General features: G+C 47.3%; 1 protein-coding gene across 5 annotated transcripts in view; it reads left to right on the top strand.

Moving 5' to 3' along the window:
- Window positions 1-2,916: 2,916 nt before the first annotated feature.
- Window positions 2,917-27,702, top strand: part of ACSM1 (acyl-CoA synthetase medium chain family member 1) — a 36,776-nt gene continuing 11,990 nt past the window's right edge. Inside the window, exons 1-8 of one of the 5 annotated variants that reach the window (XM_019649802.1) lie at window positions 2,917-3,078; window positions 13,131-13,369; window positions 17,003-17,213; window positions 19,542-19,749; window positions 21,911-22,051; window positions 24,272-24,431; window positions 25,241-25,320; window positions 27,568-27,691. In XM_019649802.1, the coding sequence (XP_019505347.1) occupies window positions 13,178-13,369; window positions 17,003-17,213; window positions 19,542-19,749; window positions 21,911-22,051; window positions 24,272-24,431; window positions 25,241-25,320; window positions 27,568-27,691 (1,116 nt within the window). In that variant the 5' untranslated portion in view covers window positions 2,917-3,078; window positions 13,131-13,177. Of the gene's footprint in view, window positions 3,079-13,111; window positions 13,370-17,002; window positions 17,214-19,541; window positions 19,750-21,910; window positions 22,052-24,271; window positions 24,432-25,240; window positions 25,321-27,567; window positions 27,692-27,702 lie in introns of all 5 variants that reach the window. The other 4 variants (XM_019649800.1, XM_019649801.1, XM_019649803.1 and 1 more) reach the window with 4 other exon arrangements.

Raw genomic sequence — 27,702 nt, 5'->3', positions numbered from 1 at the left:
GAACAAAAGGACAGCAACTTGTCTGTTCCGCTTCCCTCAATTCCCCAGCACTGTTCCCTTCCCCCCAATACCCCAATAAAAATCTTTAAAAAAAAAAAAGGAATGGTATCCTGGTGGATGGGTAAGTAGGGGCCCCAGGAGGGAAGAGTAGCAAGTTCTAGTTTGGCACACTGACAGACATTCATTCATGTCAAATGTCCAACATGGAACTCAAGAGCAAGGCCTGAGTTGGGGATAAAATTTTGGGACTCCCCAGCATAAAAATGGTCATTACATACATGTGAGTGGATGGGCTGCCCCCAACAGCTGTGGTGAGTGAGATGAGCACAGAGGGGAGAACCCAAGAGGAAACAGAAGGAAGAGCCTACCAGAGACAGAGCGAATAAGGGGTAGGGAGGCTGGACCTGAACCCAGGACCAGGTTGGGTTCCAGATCTTTCCATGGTTCCAAAAAGGAGCAGAATTAAACCATCTGTTGTTTCACGTTGAAAAAGAAAAAAGAAAAAGAAAAGGCAAGGAGTGACATTTTTTACCTAAAACGAGTAGCCAAGGACTGGAGAGAAAAGTAGACTAACTTTTGGAGTTTGAGTTCCAGTTCTTTTACTCCAGAGCAATGCCCTGTTCACTCTGAAACTCAGTTTCCCCAGCTGGGAAATGGGAGTGATCCACAGGCATCCCAGTTCTTCTCCCGGGAGGTGAATAATGCCGTGTGTGTGTGTGTGTGTGTGTGTGTGTGTGTGTGTGAGTCCCCAAGATATCTGGGGGGGACTTTGAAGAGAGCCAGATTGTGGGCAGTCTGGTTGGCTTTCTGCCTGCTCACTCAGGTTGTGTTAAAACGTGCACCCCAGTAGAGCTTCCTCTGGCCTCCCCCTACAAGAGAACCCACTGTCTCTCAGGTGCCGTCTTCATCTCCCCAGAAGTGTGGGTGGGACAGAAAAGCCGCAGGAAGCCCCGTCACTGTGGCCCTGACCTACGCGCGTGGGTCAGCCTTTCAGTCAACATCCCCCCAAAAGCCAGATGCTATCCTGGCGTTCAGCTGGTCCTCCTGCCTGGTTATGGTCACTTGGGGGGACAAAAACCCAGGGACATTCACTTCCCAAGAAGCCCAGGATGAGACACCCGAGGACCGGGAGGGGCAGCCAGCCAGTTCTGCATGGCTCCAAGACCGAGCTAGGAACAGTGAGGGCACGTGGCATGAAGGCAGATCTCAGCTTGAACAACCTCAGAATTTACTGAAAATGACCCCCCCCCCCCCCAGGACTCGGGCTGCTCAGGAGATAGCGAGCTCCCTGCCGCTACCGGGATTCTTTCTGGCATTGGACTACCTGATCTCCAAGTTCTCCATTTCCTTCTAGAGATGGCCTCCTTGGGCAGAGCAAGACCTGATCTGTGACCTGCGAAGGCTCAGTTGTCAGGATAAAGGTGTGTTCTGGATGGGATCCCCACTCCTCCCACAAGATTCCCAGGCACACCCGACCAAGAAGGATGCACAAACTCAACTGCGTGTAGATAACAGCCGGTCTCTCCACCAGGGGGCGCCAAAGCCTTACATTCATTTATTCAACAACTTAAGTGATTCCTAGGGCTGGTATTTGTCCTACCCAGGGAAGATACAGCTTTAATTAAAAAAATCCCTCCCTCTTGGGATTCACATTCCAGTTCGTTGAAGGAGGGAGAAGAGACAAGCAGATAATAATTAAGATAAGCAAAATATAGAATAATGTAAGCGGTGGTGAATGGTATGGAGAAAATTCAGCAGGTAAGAATCAAACTGATTGCATTTCTTCCCCATATTTAGGGATAGAAGATACCTAGGGTGGAATACATAGATCCATATACTTTTTTTTTTAAGATTTTTTTTTTATTGGGGAATTGGGGGAGGGAAACAGTGTTGGGGAATTGGGGAAGGGGAATAGTCAAGCTGTTGTCCTTCAATCTTAGTTGTGGAGGGCGCAGCTAGCTCAGCTCCAAGTCCAGTCGCCATCCAGCTGCCCGCCAGCAGCTCAGGGCAGCTCAGCTCGAGGTGCCGTGTTCAACCTTAGTTGAGGGTGGGCATAGCCCACCATCCCATGCGGGAGTCCGACCGGCAACCTCATTGTTAGGAGCACGTGCTGTCACCAGCTGAGCCATCCTGCCACCTGTTAGCAGCTCAGCGTGGGTGCAGCTCACTGGCTCATGTGGGAATCGAACTGGTGGCCCTGTTGCGCAGAGCTCACGCTCTTAACCAACTGAGCCACTCGGCCAGCCCCAAGCCATATACTTTTGACAGATATTTGTCTCCAAAAGACATACAATAAAATCCCGCCACCATACCTACCTCCTTGGGGACTGTTCCATGGGCCACTGGGATGTCATGTTGGGTTGAGAGGCATAGAAAGGGGCCCCACTTCTGTCCTGCCCATACTGACTTGTGGAAAGGGGTTTTTGTTTCGTTTTGTTTTTAATGATATTCTCTTCATTTAGCAGCATCAAAAAGCTATCTCCATGGGCCAGCTGAGTGGCTCAAGTTGGTTAAGAGCTCGCTCAAGAGTTTGAACTCTGAGCAACAGGGTCACCGGTTCGATTCCCGGCCTGAGCTGAGCTGCCGCTGAGCTGCCAACAGGTAGCAGGATGGCTCAGCTAAAAAAAAAAAAAAAAGCTATCTCCACAAATCCCTAGATGTCTTCTGTCATATTACTATTCCCTCCAGCCACTTTGGCTAACCATTTGTTTTATTATATTTTTTGCTTTTGTTCATTTGAGTAATATAAAACAGCCTCTCCAAAAGCACTTTATCTCTCTTGCTCTCTCTCTCTCTCTCTCTCTCTCTCTCTCTCTCTCTTTATCTCTCTCTCTCTCTCTTTGGCTTGCTATCTGGTTTCCTTCATTTATTGCCCAACTCACTGGTACCTTCTGTTCCCTGATTAATATTCACAAGGGTAGTTCTTTTCTCCTTTGGATCTACCCAGCTTTCCTCACTGAGACAATTGCCCACTGTTGGGCAGGTTATGCGCAGAAACAGTGCATCCTCCTTTTGCAAGTTCTTCAGTGATTTCCAATCTGGTGATTTGAAGGCCATTCCGTGAATTTCTTATTTAAGGTAATGTCTTTTTCAGTTAAAGATTCTCAACTAAAAAAAAATAATAATTTATATTTCTTTGCTAAATGTTTTTATTTTGTTCATTATGAGCATATTTTACTTTAGTTCCTGAGCATAGTTATTAAAGGCATAGCATAATTAGTATATTCCTTTTCTACTAATTCCCAGAGAAGGGTCATTAGTATTCTCTATTGATGTCCTTTTTCTCTTGAAAATGGGTCATGTTTTCCTGTTTCTTTGTGTGTCTAGTAATTTTGGATTTTATGCTGAACATTGTCTATAACATTGTAAAGATTCTGGATTTTGTTCTGTTTTTCTGAAGTGCAGTTATTTTGTTGGTTTGTTTGCTTGCTTGTTTTAACTTGGCCATATACAAACTCCAAACTCTGTCTGGAAACAGCCACTCTTCTGTTCATTTAGCCTGAGGCTGAAAGGATTCTGTGTAGGTGGAGGATCGGTCATAAATTTGGGCAAAATGTACACAGAGAATTTTAGGATCCCGTTCTCTGGCTCTCTCTTTCTTGAATTTTCCCCATAAAACTGGGAAACTCACTCAGTGCTGTTCATCTTCTCCAAAACTAGACTCCCTTCATTTCCTGACAGCTTTTGATCGCTCGCTAGTACATTCTGGGATTGTTTTTTATATTTTGTCCAGGGTTTATGGTTGGTATCTCTTAGAAAGTTGGTCCTATGGGAGATACTACTCTATTACTTGAAGTGAAAGTTCTGTATTTGTATCCTGCTTGTGAATGATTTGATTAATCTCTGCCACCCACCTATACGAATTGTATGTATACTTTAATTCCACTCAAAACATTAATGGCCCACTCCCCCCTACCCCCTGCAGATGCTATTTTGTGATAATATGTGTTAGGAGTTCCCGGGACAGGAGAGCATTTTGCATTGTAACCCATACACAAGCTCTAAGCTCAGCTTTGCTCTGCTTCAGGGTGTTTGCACATGGAGTTAGGGCAAGTTGACTCCCAAAATCAAAATGAAGGATGATTAGCAAAAAAAAAAAAACCCTCTGGGTTGTTTGAATTGGAAGCTATCCCCAAGACCAACCTGCACTGGTGAATAAACATGGTGACCAAAAGCCACTTGGCTCTTTGACAGGCAGGTGGACCTTGATTCAAATGATGTTTCTGGGCCGGCCGAACGGCGCGATGGTTAAGAGCGGGCTTGGGACGCCAGAGGGCCCCGGTTCGGATCCCACATATGAGGGCCAGTGACACTGCCCTCCACACAACTAGACTGAAGAACAAAAGGATAGCAACTTGTCTGTTCCCCTTCCCCCAATTTCCAGTGCTGTTCCCATCCCCCCAATTCCCCAATAAAAATTTTTTTAAAAATGATGTTTCTGACATTTCCTGGCTGTGTGACGTGGGGCCAGTAGCTTAGAGTCTCTGAGCATCAATAGTCTCATTAGTAAAATGGTGGCAGTGATAGTATCTTCCAGATAATGTTTATATTATATGATGTAATACATGTAAAGGGCTTGTCACAGTGCCTGGAACATAATCAACATTCAATAAATGTAAGTCAATATTTTTTAGTCATGAAAAATGTCTAAGTCTCAATCTGAGTATTCATCTCCATAATGAAAAGAAAAATACCCACCTTGACGCATTAATATATGTATAAATGAGGTTATGTTTATGAAATCCTTCAAGCAAGAGGTCCTTAAGAAGTAATTATTGGGACAGCCAGTTAGCTCAGGTGGCTAGAGTGCAGGCTCATAACACCAAGGTTGTCGGTTTGATTCCCACATGGGCCAGTGAGGTTGCACCCTCCACAACTAGATTGAAAACAATTACTTGACTTGGAGCTGATGGGTCCTGGAAAAACACACCGTTCCCCAGTAAAGTTTAAAAAAATAAAAATGAAAAACCTTAGCAAAACCAGCTTGTGCACAAATTTAATTAATTAATTAATTAATTAATAAAAAAGGAAGTAATTATTTTTTCTCTGTTCCCATTGCCTTTCAATAATAATAATAATAATAATAAAAAGCCGGCCGAGTGGCGGGTTGGTTAGGAGTTGGCTTGGGACGCCAGCTCTGAGCAGCAGGGCCCCGGTTCAGATCCCACATGAGGGCCAGTGAAGCAACATCCTCCACAACTAGACTGAAGAACAAAAAGACAGCAACTTGTCTGTTCCCCTTCCCCCAATTCCCCAGCTCTGTTCCCCTCCCCCAATTCCCCAATAAAATCTTTTAAAAAAAAATAAATAAATAAAATAAAAACAAAAACAATAACAGCTGCCCTCGGGAAAGCACTTTCCATCTTCCCCATAAGCTAGGCATGTAGGGGTGTCTTCCCTACATTCTTTCCGATGGGTCCCCCACAGGACACAAGTCCATGCGGCCCTGGATCTGAAATGATTGGGGAAGGCATTAATGAGTTCTTCACTTGGCAAAAGATAAAACCACATCAAGATTTTGTAGCGTCCTCAATTTCAGAGGCAAAGAATTTTCTTTTCTCTCCCAGGGCGGATATTGACCAGGTAATGTTAGTCAGTGGAAGTGAAACAGACATATGATGTCAGAGGGGTAGTAGAATGGGGGAGGGGGATAACTACTTCGTGAGGGGTCTAAATGTCTAACTATTACATTGTGTTGTATACCTGAAACTAATAAAAAGAATAAAACAAAAAAAAACCGATAACACAGAAAAAAAACAACCACCAGTGGGAGGCCCTCCCATCCAGTACCCAGTTCCCCAGGACCAGAAGGGCCTCGGTTGAGCAACTCATATCTGTTCCTTTGATGGAAGCAGCCAGGAATCAGAGCTGGAGAAGGGTGCCAGGTGGGCGAGAAGTAGAATATTGTCCGGAAGCTTGAGCAGAGCAGCCTAAGACTTCAAGTGCTGTGCTTGCCTTCTGTCGCCTCTGGGATGATCTTGAACACGTCAGATAATCGTGTCAGCATCAGTGTCTACAGATATAAAACGTGACCTGCGATACATGTCGCTGCAGAAGCGAAAAGCCTGAGACATCCTCAACACCCCCCTTTCTTCGTTTCCTCTATCCAAACTGTCAGCAAGTCCTCCTAACGGTATCTCACAAAGCATCCCACATCCAGCCGCCTTTCCCGTCTTTATCGCCATCACTGTCGTCCAAGCCGCCACCACGACTTGCTTAGACCACTGCAGTAACCTCCTAAGCGGCAGCCCCACGTCCGTTCTTACCCTTGGGAATCGCTTCTCCACAGAACTGCCAGGGAGGGAGCTCTCTAAAATACAGATCTGACCATTTCTTTTCTGAACGATTTACTTCCCTGTAGTATTTTAGTTCAAAACTAAGTAGCCCAGGAAATTAGTTATTTGGTTGGATCATGTCTCTATCCTCTCAAAATCCTCTCAAAACTCCCCATTGCACTTTATACAGAATCCAAACTCCTTGTTATGGTCAGAAAGGTCCTGCAAGGTCGGTCTCCTGCCTGTGGCGTCTGACCCTACCCTCTCTCTTCCTTCCCTTCACTCGGTACTCTGCCACCCCAGCCTTCGTCTATTCCTTGAAAATGTCAACCTCGAGATGTTCTACTTGCTGTGCCTCCTGCCTGGAATGCCTTTCCCATGGTTTCCCAGCCCTAGTCACACTATTATATTACCTTGTACTCTTTTCTTCTGGGCACATAGTGCCATTTTAAATCCTCTTACCACTTTTTATTGATCTTTAGCTTGTTGTCGTCTGTCTCCCTATCTTGGGAATATAAACTCCTTGGGAGTAGTAACCTTGCCTGACATGTTCAAAGCTATAGCCATACCTAGGGGGTGCTCATTAACTAGGTATTGAATGAATGAATGAATGAACGAGCGAACCATAGGTTTGTTGTAATATTAAGGAGGGTAATGGGTGTACAGTATTCAAGTTGACAGACTTAACTATACAAAATCCCTCAGAGAGCTAAGCTGATGGAGTCTCTGCTGCATTTTGATGTTACCATCTCCACACATGGCTTCCAGGACTCCTGAGTCAGGGGAAGAGAGCACAGGAAACTCATTCCTGCCCCTAAGTGCTCTAGACCAGAGGTGACTTGTGTCACTTCTACCTGGAGTTTGCTGACCAGAACTGGAATTCAATGGCCTCACCCTAATTACAACAGAGGCTTGGCAATGAAAACAAAAACAGTGCATTAAATCTTCGGAGAGTTCTACTGTCTCTACCATATGCCCATTGTTAGAGATGAGAAAACTGAGGCACAGAAGGACAAGAAACCTGCTCGGTGCTGGTAAAAGCCAGACTGAAACCCACGCACCTGCCTTCTTGACCCAACACTGATGTCACCCACACAGGAGCTCCACTGAGATCCAGGGAATATCACATGGACTTTTCTTCCTGGCCCCATTCTCTTCTCAAAAGTGGCTGCTGCTTCTGCTCGAATAACAGGTTTTGTTTTTTGTTTTACTGGGATACTTCTGGTGTTTAATCTTTAGCTTGCTGTGGCCAGTCAGCGAGCCCTGCTTTCTCACCCATTCTTCTCCAACAATTAAAAGCCTTTTCTGAGCTAGAGGTTTTTTTCATGAGTGAATCACCCAGGGAAAGCGAGACCCAGCTCTAGAAGCCAGGCAGGGATGCTCTAGGTGTGTCCAGCGATCTGTGGTGGTGACTCTGAACAGGGGTATCTCTCTGCCTGGTTCAATGAAGGTTGGAGGCAAAAGGTACTGGGGAAGGTGGGCCAGGATACGGGAGCTCCCCCCGACAACACCCCCAAAATGGCTCTAGTAGAAAACTGTCAGTACAAGCCAGTACCTGGGACAATCCAGGCTTATTAGGTACAATAACAATGACAGCTCAGTGTCTACACATTGGGGCCAGGTGCTCAACAGGCTTTACAACATGGAATCCTTTCAGAGGCCCCATGGGGCAAATCTTGTTAACAACCCCAACTCCTCCATTGTTCAGATGAAAAGACCAAGATTCAAATAGGTAAATGATTTGCACATGGGCCATCTCCTAAGTGGCTGAGTCAGAATTTAAGCTCAAGACTTTGGGGGTTCAAAGGCCCTGCATTTTATTAGTGCCCCTAAAAACATCCACTTAGAACCCCAAGCAAATAAAAACGTCCAGCACAGATTGTACCAAGCACTGTGCTACTATGTACAGCTCACGAATCATTTCGTCAAATCCTAACAATGACAACAACAAAACAGCCACAGGAGATAGGTGTCACAATGGTCATCGCCAATTTTACAAATAAGGACATGGACGTGTAGAGAAGGTCAAGCAAGTGGCAGACCTGAGGCTTATGTTCCAAACTTTGGCTTCCATTTGAAATGAAGACACTGGCGGGACGGGGCGGGGGGTGGGGGGCAAGTGAGCCGCCAAGAACCAGCGAAAAGTACTCCCTTTGGCTCTTGGTTCATTTACACAGCAAGCCAGCCGGCAAGAACAGATGATCTCATCGTGTTTGTTTTTCTAACTGATTATCTCCAGGCGCCTGAGACTGTTGTTCTGCCCTGTTGTCTCCAAGTTCCTTCTTCCTTCTGAACCATCCAATTCCTGCCAAGTTCTCCACCCCATCTGTGGGCAGGAGCAAATCCTGTTAATGGCTGATTGAAGAGAACTGAATGTACAGAATTCTCCTTTCTATACTAATCCAAAAACACCTCTAACAGTTTCCCAGACAGTACCCAGTACGACGGAGGCTAGTGACAGGTAAATGACAGCTTGTGTGTGTGCGGGGTGGGGGGTGGGGGATAGAAAATTATATACAGAGCCCTGAACTTAAAATCTGGAAGTCCACTTTCAAGTTCTGGTAAGACCACTTACAGGTTGGCTGACCTTGGGCACGTCTCTTATTGGTAACTTCATTTCCTTAAGCACGAAATGAGGATGGTGACATTGATCTACGATGCACCTAGCACAGTGGCCGGCACAGAGAAAGTGGTCACATCACGGTTTTGGCAGCTCTGCATGGAGAAGGGTACAGAGGGGAGTAAAAGAGGCCCAGAAGGCGAATACTGGGACGAAAACTCCACTATGCTGACATGCGTTCACATTATATAAAGGGAGTGGCTTTCATTTAAAATAATTTTTTAAAAAATATCTAACTAGGGGGTTGGCTTCAGGATGTGCTGGGTGTCAGAGAGCACCTCAACATGTATGGAGCCGTACCCTTCTTATACACAATGCTGGCGAAGTGATTTCTGTAGATTCTCTCACTTATTCTTGTGGGAAGCTGGGTGGGAGGTCTTATTACTGTGCCTTCAAATTCACAGGCACAAAGAGTGGCCAAGTGCACCCAGCTGGTAGGCGATGGAGCACTGTAACTCTAGGTCCCCCTAGGATACACTGAGTATGTTGTCTCATAAAATAAATAGCTCTCCCCATTTTCTCAATCCATTGAGATTTTGCTTCCTGGTAATTGTCATCAGTTTGGCTCAAATAAACTCTTATAAGCGTTCTCTTAGGCTGGATGTTGTTTCTATCAACATATATAACATTATTATTACTGAAAAGCTTTGTAACAACCTTTTATTTTAGTTGCTTTTATTTCTTTCTCTTTTTTTTAAACTTTATTGGGGAACAGTGAGTTTTTCCAGGACCCATCAGTTCCAAGTCAAGTAGTTGTTTCAATCTAGTTATGGAGGGCGCAGCTCAGCTCCAAATCCAGTCGCCATTTTCAATTTGGTTGCCTGGGGTGGGGGGGTGCAGCCCACCATCCCATGCGGGAATCAAACTGGCAACCTTGTTGTTAAGAGCAAGCACTCTAACCAACTGAGTCATCCAGCCGCCACTACTTTGATTTACCGTATTTCCCCAGGTATAAGATGCTCCCATGTATAAGACGCACCTTAATTTTGGGGCCCGAAATTTGAAAAACAATGTATTACATAAAGTTATTGAACTCAAGTTTTATTCATCATAAAATTCATACAACTCCTCATCGCTGTCAAAACTCCCAACCATGAGCTTGTCCTCATCTGTGTCTGATGGTGAATCACTGTCTTCATATATTGCCTCCTCCTCAGTTCCATCTATGGCATTTGAAATCTACAATCACTGTATAAGACGCACCCAGTTTTTAGACTCCAAAGTTTTTGAAAAAGGGTGCATCTTATACACGGGGAAACACGGTATTAACTCTATGAGATTTCAAAGTTAATCATTACCCAAGCCATTTACTTGACAAAACTTGTAACAGAGTGATAAAAGTGAACTGGTATCTTTTTTTTTTTTTTTTTTGTAAGCTGAACCATCGTGCCACCTGTTGGCAGCTCAGCGGCTGCTCAGCTCAGGCCAGGAATTCAACCGCTGTTGCTCAGAGCTCAAACTCTTGAGCAAGCTCTTAACCAACTGAGCCACTCGGCCGGCCCTGAACTGATATCTTAAGATGATTAACCATAGAGCTGGGAGGACTATGGGTGGAGCTGGGCCCCTTGTTAACCCTAGTCCTGGCTTCCTGTTAAACTTTGTGCTAACTTCTGGGGGAGGGATAAAACAATAAATAAATGAATAGCTCTTTTCTGTCCAAATATGTGAAATCAAAGCTCTGAGGCAGGAACTCTTCGAGCATAGAGTACTGAGTCTAACCACCTCTCAGAGCCACACGCCAAACTGACCAAAGTACTTCAAAAGGTTGTTCTTAAAACCTATGTCACAGGATGTCCTTAGAGGGTGGGGACTCTTGCAGACTAATTAATTTCTGATGGTATCGAAACCCATATGTGGCACATAGTAGGTCCACCATAAATATTTGATGAATGAAAAATAGATGTATCTGTGATTCTGACATTCTGTGGGCACACTGGATTTTCTCTCCCCAATTTCTATCTTCTAGTTTTCTGAATTATGACAAAAAGGGGAGATTCTAACATTCTGTTGAGTGCCAACGTATCAGGCATTATTGTGAGGAATATGTATACATGCAGAAATAGAGACACAGGTGTAGTTTTAGACATAGTTATAAACATCAACAGTTATATATAGTGATATAGATAGCGATATACTTATAAATACAGAGAGAGATACGATGTCGTTAGAGATAGTGATAGATATTGATATGACCATAGATATTGGCATAACTATAGATACAGAAATTGATAGTTATAAAGACAGATAGACATCTAGACAGAGGTAGACATATCAATATAGGTATCTCTGCCTTTTAGCCCTCTTAACACACGGGGTCATCAGCTTCCCACAGATTAGTGTGAACGCTGGACCCTGCAGTGTTCACGTCCAGGAATGTATATACCTGTTCCCTCGCATGAGACTCAAACACCAGAGGTTGAGCAGCCATTTCTTTTGGTGAAGTGTAAGTATTCAATGAGAGTTTCCCCAGAGAGAGGATTAAGGAACGGTCACACAGAGAGTTCTCATCTGTGCCGAGTCGGGGCTTCCGCGCTTTGTGCAGGACCACGTTCATTCTCCACCGCAGCTTTACGACACGGGTGCTGCGAATATGTCCATGTGTTAGAGAGAGGTTAGGAAAACTGCCACAAGGCGAGTAAGTGCTGAGTGAACAGGCTGGAACGTGAAACTGTGCATTAGGCCCCAACGAGCATGCGTGCAGCTGCTACTTCCTCCTCAGCTGCATTTGGCCCTCTCGTGGGCGCACAGAACCACAAGCATGTGTATAAGGTAATCTCAAGGACATTTCTTTTTATTTTATTAAGAGAGGTGTGTTAGAGTTTCAGCCTAGGAATTTCAAGAGGGTGCCATTCAGCCCATAACAGAGGATCGGTTAATTTCCTTGTTATTTCTGTCCCTTTTGTTTTCGTCTTTAGCCACTTACTGAGGGGTTGTTTGCACGGTCCTTGGGTATCTTAAGGAAGGTTCTGAGGTCATTTATACATCTGTGTATAAAAGTAGCAACTGAGTCTGGTATTCTGGCCCTGAATCAGCCTGTCGTGAAAAAGAGCAGGAAAGGGGACGCTTCTAGAGCCAGCTCTGCTACTAAACTCACCTTGAAACTTTGGTGCGATCCTGGTCCCTCTTGGGACACTGGCCTACACCAGAGTGTTTAAGCTCAAATGTCCACGGGGGCTGGACGGGCACAGTAAGTGGCGAAGCAGGGAGGTGTGACGTGGTGGAAACCGTGTCATTTAAAATCGCAACATCTCATTTGTTTAAATGAAGCAGACAAATCTTGGCTCCAGCCAGCTGGTGCCAGGCTGAAATAACGGCCCGGACCGTTAAGTTTTCAAAATAAACCTTCGTTCAATTCAAGACTTTTAAATGAAATCTCCCAAATTTTAAATGGTGGCAATTCTTTTTTTTTTTCTGCAAAGCTGGAAGGCCAAAAGGGGCACGTCTGGACCAGCTGGTATCTTAGGGTCTTTCTTGCCCAATGGCACTCTATAAAACAAAAGATAGTACTGCTGATTGACAAGCACTAACAGGAAGGGGACACATTCGATGGAAGTCTTGTCAAACTGAATTATCCCATTGCGGAAACTGAGGGGGAAGAGATGACCTGTCTGCAGTGACAAAGGGCTTAGATCTCAAAGCTAATGGTGACGTGGCTTTCTTTCTGTCAGTATTCTCATGGGGAGGGCATGCTAGCTGAAGCCAAGTCTTACAATCAAACTTCGAGAAGGACCCTGACAAATGAGGGTTCTGTTCCCGTGTTAGGGGTATGTATTGGAATCTAGAGTGGCAAGACGTTTGATTTTATGGCTCAGCTCTGATGGACTGGCAACAGCTGCCCAGAACACTGACCTGGCGTTAGACCCTGAGGCCAGGCTCCAGTCCGGTAGGGAAGGTGCTGTGATCCTAGCCTCGTCCGTCGTTTCTACCACCAAGGGGCTGGCCCCGTGGCTGCCCTCCTGAGCTTAAATCCCAGGGGGTGAAGGAGGAGAAGACCCTCGGGGGTGTAGACCAACCTCATTTAGTAACTACAGGCCCTTCCCATAGTTCTCTGCCTCGCGGGCCTCAGCTGGGAAGAGAAATCCTAAATCCTAAGTCAATGAATTGTGCCTTCCACATTCCGGGGAGCTGCAACAAAGCGATCACTGCAGCAGTTAGCCGGAAAGGTGCCTTCCTTGTGAGGAGGACGGTCCCGCTCCATGACCAATCTATCTACCAGCCATCTCTTCCCAGGGCAGCTGGCAAACCTGAGTCGTCTGTGCCTGCTCCCTGAGACCGCTCCATCATGCAGTGGCTGATGAGGTTCCGGGCCCTCTGGGGCACCTATAAACCCTGCCATGGCTTCCGCCCCGCCCCTCAGTACCTGCGCTACCAGTCTTTTTCAGAAGTTGGAGTCCTGAGATCGAGTGACCACGATGTCCCCAAGGAATTTAACTTTGCAAGGGATGTGGTAGACTACTGGACCCAAATAGAGAAGGTGAGGCAGCCCCCGGGACGGGGGGAGAGCAGGGCAGGCCTCACGGGTTTTATCTCGCTCCTCGCAGGCTGAGGGCACAGGACCAGAAAGGCTTCGGCCTCAGCTCACCAGCAGGGTGGGAAAAGCTTATGTTTGGGGTTCCTTCTCAGCCTGGCTGCTTCTTCACTACCCTGAGTCTCAGTGGTTTTATCTGTGATGCTGGGATAATGTTATTTAAGAAACAAGATAGCAGGTAAAAGGATCCGGTACTCATGTTTCAGCACATTTTACTGTAAGTTAGAAACCCCACATTTTTACGTGAAATCTTCTGAGTGTGTGTGTGTCGGCAAAGAGCTCATTACAGAACAAAGGAAAGTGCCTTGAAAGCAACATAACATGGACCCAGCGGTGGGAATGCCCTCGCTCCTCCAGGCCCCCAATTTACAAACCCTGACTATTCTTGGAAGTGAAACCCTACTTTATTCTAGGCTCCAAGAATATTACACATAACTTCAACTGCTGCCTGCCGCAGCTTCCCAGATCGACTCATGAGAGGTCACATTCACGTCCAAATGCATTCATTCTGCCCCTTGGATGCTACATTCATTCATTCAGCTAAGACTTAGCAAACACCTAACGTGTGCTGAGTGTGATTCTAGATAAAAGAGTTAGAAAGGTAAACAAAACACACAGCTCTTCCTGTACCCTCTGCAGGTAGCATGGTCCCCACTTCATGTCGTAGAGGAGAGAGGTGCACAGCACCATGTAACATGAACTTCTGTTTGTTTTGGCAGAAACCATGACAGGAACAAACTCTTCCTACCAACCTCTGAGGCAATTTAATAATTAACATTGTGCAATAACTATCGTCAAATAGATATTACCCACAAATCTTAAAAACAACAACAGCTGAACGTTATTGCCCTGTCACGTCTGCCTCTCCGTCCTGTCACGTTGGCCCAAAGAAACTGAACACTGCCCAATGTGCCAGGGTCCTTTAGACCCAATGGTCGTGGCTGCCTAGATTTTTCTTGGAGCCAGTGGGTCTATGTTTTGTGGATCCTGAATTTAATTCTGTAATTTTACATAAATAATTAACAACAGCCCTTGTTTGCAACATTCTGGCTTATCTGGGAGCCGCCTGGGGGGGTTGGGGGGCTCAGATGCTCATGGTGGCATTGGGGTGGAGGTCTCTGAGTACCAACGCACATGGATGAACTCACTGATCGATACCCAGGCTTCGAAAGACTGTATCATGCTTACTCTAAAGATCTAGATGTGAAAACTTTGCATTCTGTTTCATTGGGAACCAATATGTATCATGGCATTCATAGTTGGATACACTGGGGTAATCTTGTTTTTATACCAGAGGTGGCCAACTCCAGGCCTACAGGGGCCAGGCAGGTAGCAGAAACGAGAGAAGCCTGCCAGGCTCCTTCGGGGGCAAACTAGAGAGCCACGTCGCTGGCCGCCAGCAGCAATCCTGCGGCTCTACGGAGCGCCGCCACAGGGGAATGGCTATTTAGTATTAAAAGGGTTCTCATGTTCCTCCGAGATCAGTAAACTTTTGTCCCGGCATCCCATGAACGAGTCCTGCACAGTAGTGACAGAGTCTGTATGGACTGACGCTAGACTGTCAGTTTCATGAGGTCGTGGAATTTTTACTGTTTTGTTAACGGCTGTGTCAGCGTGTAGAACAGGCCTGGTGCATTGACTGTTCGGCCAGTAAGCCTGAAGACACGTAGCGCCCTACACAACAGCACGACCAGCACAAGACAAAGGCCACTGCTTGGCTGCGGCTCGGTTGTGTTTGAGCAGTGGGTCGCGTGCTTTCTCGTGGGTGGGTTGGGAATAGGGGCGCTCTGGCACTGGCAGGCCTCATGCAGACACGGCAGCAGGGCTCAGGAAGCAGTTCAGGTCAGGCTTGGGGGGTTCTTTTGTAAAATCACATGTGATAATACTAAATAGCCATTCCCGTGTGGCGGCGCTCAGTAGAGCCGCAGGATTGCTGCTGGCGGCCAGCGACGTGGGTCTCTAGTTTGCCCCCGAAGGAGCCTGGCAGGCTTCTCTCGTTTCTGCTACCTGCCTGGCCCCTGTAGGCCTGGAGTTGGCCACCTCTGGTATAAAAACAAGATTATCCCAGTGTATCCAACTATGAATGGCATGATACACATTGGTTCCCAATGAAACAGAATGCAAAGTTTTCACATCTAGATCTTTATTTTATTATTTTTTTTAAAAGATTTTTATTGGGGAATTGGGGGGATGGGAACAGTACTGGGGAATTGGGGAAAGGGGAACAGACAAGTTGCTGTCATTTTATTCTTCAGTCTAGTTGTGGAGGACGTTGCTTCACTGGCCCAAGTTGGCACCATCATTGCGCTCTTCTCTGGCGAGGCAGATCAGTCGCCGGCTTCTGGACAGCCGCTCATTGCGGCTGCTGGCCACTCACGCTGGCTGCTGGCCGCTCATGCTGGCTGCTGGCCGCTCATGCTGGCTGCTGGCCACACACTGTAGCCCATGGCAACCCACTGCCACAGGGACTGCAGCCCACGCCGTCGCCGGCGACTCATAGGCAGCCCAGCTCCAGGTTGAGCTGTTGTTTAGCATCTTAGCTGTGGAGGGCAGTGTCACTGGCCCTCATATGTGGGATCCAAACCGGGGCCCTCTGGCATCCCAAGCGAGTTCTTAACCATCGCGCCACTCGGCCAGCCCCACATCTAGATCTTTAGAGTAAGCGTGATACAGTCTTTCGAAGCCTGGGTATCCATCAGTGAGTTCATCCATGTGCATTGGTAATCAGAGACCTCCACCCCAATGCCACCATGAGCATCTGAGCCCCCCAACCCCCCAGGCGGCTCCCAGATAAGCCAGAATGTCGCAAACAAGTTTCACCCTTTTCCTTCCAAGCATGTGGCAACATGTGTGGGGGGAGGGGTGCGCAAAAGTGAGGAAAAGCCCCACAATTTGTTAGTACTCCGGGTACGGCTTTTACTGTCAGGGTATTTGGTTGCTGTACAGCCCTGACTGTTTCAAGAGCTCCCACGAAGGTATCTGAGTGTACTGCTTACTGGCTATCTCTCCAGGGGGCCTGGCACTTCCCAATCTGCCTTCTCATTGATCTTGCCACTAGAGGTAACTTAATTTTAAAAGTAAATTCCCCAGACTATCCAGAAACTAAACTAGCCTCTTCTATTTTATTGTGTAGCGATTCTAATAAGAGTCCTATTTAGTGAGCACACACAAGGTTATATACACTTGACCCATCTCCATCACTCATGTAGACTTGATGGGCTTCTCAGGAGTATTACTGTCCCCATTTCTCAGATGAGTAAACTGAGGCACAGAGAGGCACCCAGTGTCTATCTGGAGCTAAGACAGAACATGGGGGAATGGAGCTGTAAGTCTTCAATGGGTGATGTGAAAGCTATTCGTGGTTTTATGGGACTTCGGGGACCTACAGTAGGCCAGAAGGAGATGGCTGCATCACACCCAATCTCTAACTTCTCTCAGCTTTGTCAAGGCTTTCAGATGGGGTCTCAGCCTCTGTGCTACGCTCCCCCGGGGGTGTGACCATGGCAGGGGACGGGGGAATTGGGTGCTCTTCGCCTTCGCAGCAGGAAGGAGTAATACATGGTGTGTGATCTTAACCAGATGGGCAGGAGGGGGTCAAACCCAGCCCTGTGGTGGGTGAATGACCAAGGAGAAGAGGTGAAGTGGACTTTCGGGGATGTAACAGACCTGACCTGCCGCACAGCCAACGTCCTCACACACGCCTGTGACCTGCAGCAGGGAGATCGGCTGATTCTGATTCTGCCTCGAATCCCTGAGTGGTGGCTGGTGAGCCTGGGCTGCATACGAGCAGGTCAGTGACCCCAGAGACCCCCAGGGCCCCCAGGGATGGCCCAGAGCCAACTGGTCCTAGAATAGGAGGCACGTTCTCTACGCCGACATTTTCCTTTTTCCCAGTCTTTCTCTTTCTCAGGCTCCCTGAAATATATTTCATTCCTTCACTTACTCTCTCCCTCATACTCACAAGCTCTCAAATGGAATGTCATAATTCTCTTGCATTCACACACAGAGAGAGAGAGACACACACACACACACACACACACAACCTCTTGCACAGCTTCAGACATTATTTTTTTAAGGTTGATCAATTGTTAACATTTTGCCATATTTGAGGCCCCCATCCCCACTGAATTATTTAAGAATCAGTTGCAGACACTGTGACACCCATAAATACCATATAAATATCCATAAACAGCGGGGCATGCATATGCTAAGATCCAAGACCTTACCCTCACGTAACCACAGTAGACTTATCAAGTAGGCAACCAATCTGACACTGATCTGACGCACAGCCATAGTCAAAATCCCTCAATTGTTTCGATAATTCTCTGTATAGCCAATTTTGTTTTTTCTTTAAATCCAAAACCCAGTTGAGGATCATGCGTGACATTTAGTTGTGATGACTTCTTAATCTCCTTTAACCTGGAATGGTTCCCTCGCCTTTTCCGCATGGCGATGACATTTTTGACATGTCATTTGACGTTTTTGCAGAAGGTCCCTCAAAATTTGTATTTCTGACTCTTGCTTCATGACCGTGTTCATGTTAAACATTTTTAGCAGGAGTTCTAGAAGGGCACTGTGTGTCTTTCTCAGTGCATCACCATCAGGGGGCATGTGAAGCTGTTTTGTTCTATCATCGGTGATACCTTTTTATCCCATTTGAGAGGTGGTATTCACCTCTGTACAGATACCTTTCCCCTTTGTAATTAGTAAGTAATCTGTGGCGTAATATTTATGAGACGGAGTGAATATCCTGTTTCTCAGCTGTCTCTCACCCTGTGGTTTGAATATCCATTGATGATTGTTGAATATTATTAAGGTGGTTTTATATGAGGATTTTCTTATATCATTCCCTCTACATTTATTAGTTAGCATTCTTCTGTAGAGATTCCCCTTTCCCAGTTAACTATCTGTCATCTATCTATCTATCTACCTATCTGTCTATCATCTATCTATCTAATTTATTACAGAAACGGTATGGGGCTCATGGATTCTTTTTGATTCACTTCAGCTGAATCACATGTTGTATGAATGTTCCTACAACAATGTGTTATGCTCTTGTTCATATATTCTCTCTCTCATGCTCTCTCACAAACAAAATAGTTGCTTAATTCACCAAGGTCACGTGGAATCGAAAATGAACAGCAACAGTAGGGGGAGTAGAGAGAAACCGTGTCCTCTGTAGAGCTGAGAGATGGCCCATGGGCGGTCCAAAACCTGAGCTAAGCCCTCTGGTGTAAGCACAGTTAAAGAGGGGTGGAAGCAAAGGGCGGGAATTCCAAGAACAGGCATAGCACATGCAACGCCTTGGAGTCGGGAGGAGCCTATGTGACGAAGAGCCATTTCGAAAGAAAGAAGGGAGTTCTGGAAGAAAAAGGTGGAGGGTGGGCAGTGCCTTCGGTGTCAGGATGGGGAGTGGGGTGTTTTCCTGGAGAGAGAGCAGAGATGTTAGTGACGAGAAGAAATGTGGAGGGGGAGGAGTGACTGCTCTGTGGAACTTAAGCAGGTGCCAATATGGAGGGTGGGTGGCAGGAACCTTCAGGGCAGGGCATCCGGTGGAGAGATGAGAACCCAACAGACTTGAATTCCACAGACTTGAACTACTTGTTGGTGATAGAAGATGGAAGGAAGAAGGTAGGAAAGTTCAAGTGGTTAACATCGTGGTTACCTTTGGATATGAGGAATGAAGGAAAGAGAGGCGACTCAAGGTGGCACAAGGGACTGACTGAGAGGAGAAGAACACAGACGAGGTTGCAACGAGTCCTGATGTCAGGGACACTGTCCTACTTGTATTTATAGTCCCAGAGCCCATGTGAGGTTGTGCAGAGCAGGGTCCACCTGTCTCCTGGCCGCATCCATCTAGAGTAGAAAAGGTTAGGGCAAGCTTTTCAAGGCTTACTGTGCACAGGAATCACTTGGAGATCTTGTTAAGATGCAGGTTCTGATTCAGCGGGTTTGGGGTGGGGCATGAGATTTCGTGTCCCAGGTGGCGAAGATGCTACTGGCCTACAGACCATACTTTGCACAGCAAGAGTTTAGAGGATTTCTCTGCCATCAGCCAGGCCTGAGCCCCTGGCTGTGAAAGAGAAACTGAAACAAATGGCTCCTTTCTCATCCCCAGGGATTATCTTTGTGCCAGGGACTACCCAGATGAAGGTCAAAGATTTTGTCTACCGACAAAATCTATCGAAAGCCAAGGGCGTCATAACCACAGACACCCTGGCCCCAGAGGTGGACTCGATGGCTTCTGAGTGTCCAGCTCTGAAAACCAAGATCCTGGTGTCTGACCACAGCCGTAAAGGATGGCTGGACTTCCGCTCCCTGATTAAGTAAGTTTCTGGTCCGATGGACATGCTCTCTGAGCAATGGCGGGGGAAGGCCGTCCACCCCCAGGCGCGGGCGGACAAGCAGCCAGTGCTAGGGGGCTCGCCAGGTCTCACCCCAGAAAACTTCTCGTCTCAGCTGTTGCTGTGTAACCCTGGGCTTCCCTCTCCCCTCTTGGCTGTGGTTGTTTTCTCTGTAACATAAAGACATTGCATTTCCATGCTTCTCTCACTAAAGTATGATCGTCCCTGGGCTGTGCAAAAGGGACGTGTAAATTCAGGGGGGTTACTCTATCACATCCTCCTTGTAGGTGGGGAATCTAAACTATTATTCATATTTAAAATGTATATATATATATGTGTGTGTGTATATATATGTATCAGTAAGTTGAGTGAAAGATTAAAAATGAGTTTTTAAGGTAAAAGTTGAGGCTGTAAGGAACGTTAAGGCAGGAAGTTTGGGGAGCAAACTCTTTCCATCTTCCAGGGGCTGGGTGATGTTAGGGACGGCTCGCAGGAAAAGTTAGACCAATGCTGGAGGTAAGAAAGGCCCCTTCCACACCAAAACTCTGATTCTGTCAGCATTCAGACATGTTAATGTCACACACACTGTCACCGTGAGAAACGTCCAAACCTGTAGAGAATTTTGCTAGGCGTTTGTTTGAGTCACACTGACAGCACATGCCGGGGAGCGAGATCTCAAAGGCTTTGCAGAGTGACAGTTCTGCAGGTTCTTTTATTCGTTTGGGGTTAAGGAGGATGACATGGAGGGGGGAGAAAGCAAGGCGGGATGGATCACAGATTCTGTGCTCTCTTGAGGGTTAATACCCCTGCCAAGGGGTAATACGTCTGGCATTTCAAAGGTGTGTTAACCTAAATACATATGAACGATGGATAGGGCTGGCTGAACTTTTCCCTAAAGACGTTACAGACCTGGGGTGGGAGGGTGACTCCCCACCCTGACCTCCCAGCTGGGAATCTATGATCAGGTGGTGTTCCATAGAACCCCATTTTCATCCACAGCACAAACCATGGGAGGGTTTGTGAAACCGAGAGAGGGTTTCTCTTTCCCTTTTTTTAAAAAATTTTATTGGGGAACAGCCATGGGCATTGGTTACACATTGCTTTCCTACTACAATGGCAGAGTTGACTCTTTTAAGGGGGGGGGGCGCAGCTCACAGTGGCCCATGTGGGGTTCGAAACAGCAATCTTGGTGTTATCAGCACCACACTCCAACCAACCGAGCTAACCGGTCACCCTCTTTTTTTTTTTTTAATTGAAGTAAATACGTTTATAACATCGTGTAAGTTTCACTGGGTTTGTTTTCTTGAAGTAACCCTTCAGTTTTTAGAGCTCTTCCCTTCAACCCCAAAAGGCAAACATTACACAAAGTCGCTTCTTACGCTACATTCTAGAAGTCGGAAAGGTAAATGAAAAAAGCTTAAATAAATAATACTGTTTATAAATCCCTTAAATTGCCCGGAGTCAGGATGGTACCGTTTCTCAGCAAGACCCAGTGTCTCCTCTGGGCTTTGTGGCTATTTGAGGTTCTCTGAACGGCGCAGGGAGTCACACTGGGCATTGCAGCAGCCCAGGCGCTAACCCAAGGCTCACGGCCGATGGAGGGAACTGCAGATTCACACCAGGGAGGATGTACGTCTATATTTCTTTCTCTCTCACTCTCCCTCACTTTCTCTTCCCCACCCCTCAGCACCAAGGTTATGGGGTTCAATTCCTGTAAAGCTAGTTTATGTGAAAACAAGCGTGATCAAGAGCACAGCCTATGGGTCAGCCCATCTGGGTCTGAACGCTGGCTCCGACACTTGCTGGCTGTGTGTCTTAAGGCAAGTTACCTAACCTCTCTGAGCCTTAGTTTCCTCATCTGCAAAATGGGTATGACAAGAGCTGAAAACATGGCCAGTGCTATTTCAGTGTTTGTTAAATGAAAAGCTAACCCACTGTGTTTGCCCCGTTTTTCAAATGAAGAAATAGCCCACATCACTCGTCCACTCTGCTGGAAGCCTCACACCTGGAGAACCAGTTTTTCCTCCAGTGTTGCAAAACCCCAGTTTTCTGACCGCAAAGTCAGATTGTTTCTTTTGCTTTCCCTGAGGACAGAAAACCAGGAAACATGACCTCTCCCCTTTTGTGCTGAATCCCTCTGTAGAGCAGCGTCGCCTGATCACACCTGTGTCAAGTCAAAGACCAATGACCCAATGGTCATCTTCTTCACCAGCGGGACCACAGGCTTACCCAAGATGGCAAAACACAGCCATGAACTTGCCTTACGCAGCTCTTTGCCTTCGTGGTAAGAAAGAGGGCGCCAGCTTCGAGGCTGGGTCACAGTGGGGGCACGGAGTGTGTGTGTGTGTGTGTGTGTGTGTGTGTGTGTCTCCTGCTGCTCCTTGCTGCCCTCTTTGGCTCAGACCACAGAGGGTCTAGGAGGTGAAGGCCTGGACTCCTAAGTGTTTGCTGACAGAACCCTCCAAACGACAACGGGGGTCCTTCACAGGACACATGGAGGAGCTGTGGGTGCAGGCGGCAGGCACCTGCGAGTCACCTAAATGACAAGCCATTATGTCCCTGTCAGTGGTTCCAGGGCTTGGTGAGCAAGATACAACATTGCAGCACGTGACCCAAGGACACAGGTCCTCATTCCTCCTCCATGATGGGAAAATCAGGCTTGGAGTTTCCCAGCCATGAGCTGTTATAGGAAACGGTTCCCAGAACCAAGCAACGGCCTTTCACCTAGAACAAATAACTGTAGAGGTGGAAGCGGTGTAGCCTTTGGTTAATCATTTAGTCAATTTCAAACCAAACCTCCTCTGCCCTTTTCACCTCCCCCATTAGTAATATTCAGAGCAGACCAAGTTCTATATATTTTCTAACTTATCTACCAGACCAGCGGGCAGAAAAGACTTATTGCGCACACTGGGTATCTGTGCTGACGACACTTGAACAGCATCACCCTGGAGGAATGAGAGTGAGAAGAAGAGGGTGGTCCTGTGCAGTCAGAATGATACAAGCAAAGGCACAAAGATATGAACAGCGGTATCCCTAGAACTAGAGAGGTGTGAGAATTGCTGGTGCTCAGGGTGTCAGGCGAGCGACAAGCAGCAGGGGCCGGGACAGCGAGCAGGACCCCATCCCACGGGGCCGTGAGGGCTTATTTGGAAAACATGGGGAGGTACTGAAGGGTTTTTAGCAAGGGAGAGGCCTCACAGGTTTGTGTTTTGACCAGCTCGCTGTGGCTGTAGGATGGAGAATGTGTTGGAAAAACAACAGATTCAGAAAGGTCCGTTAGAGGGTCTTAGACCAATGTGGGCGAAAGATGGTGGTGGCGTGGACAAGGTGCCAAAGACTTGGAGGAAGTTGACACATGGGAAATTTTAGGAGGCGGAATGGACAGGGTCTGCTGGCCAGACATGGGAGGTAAAGAAGGGGGAGTCAAGGCTGACTCCCAGGTTTCGGGCTGGGACAGTTTCATGGACAGTAATGACATTCACTGAAATGCAGAGAATACTAGAGAAGAATTAGCCCAAGGTAGTTGGGAGGGACCAGAATCTCCTGGGTCTGAGGTGCCAGGAGAGATTTTCAGCGGACAGCTGGGTCTGAAGCTCAGAACAGAGGTCCCCCTAGCTCAGGGGTCGGCAAACTCTCGAATCATTTTTAAATTGTTGTGAGGGACAGGATTGCCTCTTCCAGGGGTTGGCAAACTTCTGAGACAGAATGTACCCAAAGAGCCGCATGCGGCTCGCCAGCCGCAGTTTGCCAACCCCTGCCCTAGCTAGTAGCGTCCTGTGGGTGTGCCACCGCCCCAGGAGAGGTGGGGTGGGGGAGGGTGAATGGCTTACCAAACCCCACCCACTAACAGAAAATCCCCTCAAAGCCATAGCCTGCTCACGTCTCAAGGAGTTATGCACACAAAGGTCCCCCAGAAGCAGTAAAAGTGGGGGTGAGAACACCAGCGACCTCCTTTTAGCTCAATGTTTCCAGTTCCTTGCCAAGATGAGGTATTAATCGGCGCCGGCCCTCTCTCCCTCTCTCTCCTCCTGCAAACGACAAAGTCCAATCTAAACGTCTTTAAGCCAAAGAGTGAATTAGGGAATTTGGAATTTGCAGGATCATGAAACAGCGCTCCAGGGTTCGGCATCAGCGATTGCTGGGTGGCCTCCAGATTTGTGTTTCCCTCTCTCCATCTACAAGCTGTTTCTATTATGTTTTGTTGCTGTTCTCAGAAAGCATCCCCAAATAGCTTATTATCCCCAAATAGCTGTCAGCATCCCCCAGGACTATATATCAGTAACAGATTCGAATCCACAAGAAGAGCAATACACTTTGTCCCAGTATTCCCAGACTGCCGGCTCGTGGTGATTGAACCACTTGAAGTCCCACGTGACCAGGACCCAGGGTGGGAGGGAGCCTGGAGCCCCCCGCACAAACCACAGGACCTGAGAAGCAGGGTCCCCAACCCCTGATCATACCCTCCCACGATCACATAACTGAGACCACTATATTTTGGAGTTAGCAGTCGCGTGATGCAAATGAAGACAAATGATATCTTCTGGTGCCTGTCAGACCCAGGCTGGGTTACAGCCCTCGTGTGCTCCATGTTTCATCCCTGGACGGTGGGGTCCACGGTCTTCTCCCACGACCTGACCCAGTTTGACCCGAAGCTCATTGTGCAGGTAAGAAGGCTACCTTTCCAGTAGCCACAAGCTCCCAGGAGAAACTCACGTTTCAAGCTCTGGAGCTAGGACCCAGTGAGAACTAGCTTAACAGAGTAAAAAGAAGCCTGTTAATAATGATATCACCTGGGTTCTGGATTTCTCGAAATGCCAGGTGCTCAATCAGTCATTGTGTCCAAATCACTCGGAATATACACTTTGAAAAATTAAAGCCACCGGAACAAACTGGTCTTCCAGCTCCTGGCTCCCAGGAAGCGGCGCGCGCGCGCGCGCGCGCGCGCGTGTGTGTGTGTGTGTGTGTGTGTGTGTGTTGGCACTCAGTTTAATAAAGTTTTTAAAAACACAGCCCTGGAAATATGATGGCTCTGGTCTCTTTCCCCACGTTTAACATTGGCTAGCGGTTTACTTGCCACTGTGAGCCTCGGCTTCCTCATCTGTAAGATGGGAGTTCTAATGGTTACTACCTCATAAGATGATTGGGGATATTAATGAGCTGATATAGGTAAAGTGTGCAACATGCACAGCCCTGAGGCCGACGCCTAAAAAACACTCAGTAACTGGCAGCAGCTGCTGTCCCTGTGACGCATACTTCATGCTGATAACTGATGTCCCCGCGGGCTGCAAATCTGAGTCTCCACTCACAGCCCTGCACGGTCCATCTCAGAGGCAGCCTGGCCCCTCCAGCTCTCAAAGTCCAGCCCCCGCTACCCTACCCTTTCCCAAGAGATCAGAATTCAAATGCTCGTAGTTGGCCGATATTGTTTCATCTTAACTCTAAAAATAAAGCCCCTTCTCTCCTCACTGCCTAGATAATGTTCGAATACCCAGTGACCCAGTGCTTTGCTGTACCCACTGTGTTCCGGATGCTTCTGCAGCAGGACTCCGCCAGGTACGGCGGAGGGGGCTCAGCTGTGGTGACCATCGTTGGGTAGGATTTGCAGGACTCTGAAGCACTGTGGTCTGACTGTTCCTAACTCTGATTCTTTGAGGGGTGTGTGTGTGTGTGCGCATGCATGCACAGTGTGTGTGAACAGTGCACAGTGATAAGTATCAGCCAGCCTGATTAATTTATTAAGCAGGGCTCAAGAGATCCAATCAAAGCAGTCAGTGAGCTTTGCATCATTGTCGGCTTTTTCTCTTTTAAACATTTTTACTGTGAAAAGACAAACATACAGAAAAATACACGAGACATAAATTTACAGATTAAGGAGCCGTTGAAAGTAAAGTACCTGCGGAACCAGTCATCCAAGCCATAAAAAGAGAGCACTGCCAGCACCCCAGGGACCTACGCATCCCTCTCCATTGCCACTGAAGGAAGCCACTGTCACTTTTATGGTGTTCACGTCTTCACTTTCCCTTATATAGTTCACCTCCTTCGGAAACATCCCTAAACAAATCACTCCATTTTACTTGCTTTTGAACGTTACACGTGTAATCGCATATTATTCTGTAATATCTGGCTTCTTTTTTCAACATTATATTTCTAAGATGTGTCCACATTATATTGGTATAGCTAATTTTCATTGCTGCAGCTAATTGGCATTGCTGTACAATACCCTATTTTAGGAAAATTCCACATTTTTTAAATCAGTTCTACCATCAATGGGCATTTTGGCTAGTTTTCTTTTTGGAGCTAGTGATGGTTAATGGAATTCTAGCATCTTTGCCCAGGTGCACATAACCACACATTTACGTGGTGTTTTTTCTAGGAGAGAAATCACTAGGCACAATTTATGCTCCCACTGGCAGGGCAGGAGAATTCCCACAGTGCCGTGCCCTTGGCTCTGTTCTGGTCAAAGTTTTTAACGTTTGCCAATCTGATGGATGCATTGTGTTATTCTGTTATGATCTTATTTTTGCATTTCCCCGTGTTTGTGGGGTTTTATCTAAGCTGAACCTAGTGTGCCGTAAGCACATTTTAGAGAGTCTGAAACAACAATGGCTGCTTCAAACATCAGAGTGAACATGTTATAGACAGAGTCAAAAAGCAAAGCGTTCAACTGCCCTTCAGCCAAGCCCGCTCTGAAGTACACATTGATTCGATTCAGGAAGCCTCAGTCTGGCTGGATCCTGGGTCCATCTGTATTTCAAAGCTCATGTTGCAGCCACTTTTTGCAACATTCCCCAGTAAAAACCCAACCAGGGCATAACTAATGACACCACTGGCGACTCCGCCCACTTTATCTACTCTGGAGAAAGCTCCGGAAGAATGAAGAAGGCACATTCAGCGGAACCAGCCTGTCTGTCCGTCACTCCTGACTGTGTACCAGGAGAGGGTGACAAGGGTGGGATGGTGAACCGGGTGTCTGCCACCCCCCTCATCCCCAAGAGCTGGCCGGGCTCAGCCACAAGCCAGCCGCTTCTCAGGCCTCAATCTCTTCTCCCCATTTCCTTCAGAGAATCCACTCTTCCTTTGTGATTGTTTTGGTGTTCTTGATGGACATTTTTGTGGGGGGTGTGAAAGAGAGGAGCTCCGGGACGTGGTGTGCCTAGTACACGATGCGCCTGCGGCCTGTGCTCACAGCACACTCTTCTGTTCTCTTCCACACCCCTCCTCTTGGGGCTGTTACCTGCGGCCCGTCCTCTTTCTTTACACTCAGCCCAACCTTCCTGGACGTCCTCAGCAATTCACTTCCAACCCCTAACTTGCCTTCTCCACTCAGAAGCACAAAAGCCTTCAGCTCGCAGAAGCCCACTCTCCACAAGAGGCAGGAAATATAGTTGGGGCACCATTCCAGCACGTGCTTGGGGTCTTATCCTTCACCCCATTATGGTTCATAAAAATCTCTCTCTTAACCACTTGGAATGCTGCCCTAAGCCAAAGTCTGACAAGCACAGCTTTACCCTGGCGTTACGTCAACATCCAAATTGAATTTGAACCTCCCTAGTTGGACCCATTAGCCTCACCCCACCCCCACCCCGTAGTCCCAGGCCCCGAACAGCTAACAGGGGCTGACAGGGAGTGATGACTTGGCTGTGACCATCAGTGAACTGGCAAGAAGGCAAGTAAGGAAGCCAGGAAGCAGAAGGATGGGTGAGCCATACGACAATGTGGGGAGCTCACAACCCCTGAGGCCTGAGGCAGGTCACCCTGGGCCTGATCTGTGGCTCGGCTGACGCCTTGCTGTCCCCTAAGTCTCAGATTCCCCAACCTGGAGTGCTGCTGGACGGGCGGGGAGGCTCTGCTGCTCGAGGACCAACAGAAGTGGACACAGAGGACAGGGGTGCCGCTCATTGAGTTGTACGGACAGACAGAGACGGTACGTGGATG

This window comes from Hipposideros armiger, unplaced genomic scaffold (assembly GCF_001890085.2).
Source record: "Hipposideros armiger isolate ML-2016 unplaced genomic scaffold, ASM189008v1 scaffold_135, whole genome shotgun sequence".
In the NCBI taxonomy this organism is placed as follows: domain Eukaryota; kingdom Metazoa; phylum Chordata; class Mammalia; order Chiroptera; family Hipposideridae; genus Hipposideros; species Hipposideros armiger.
This window is presented reverse-complemented; position numbering and strand designations above follow the sequence as displayed.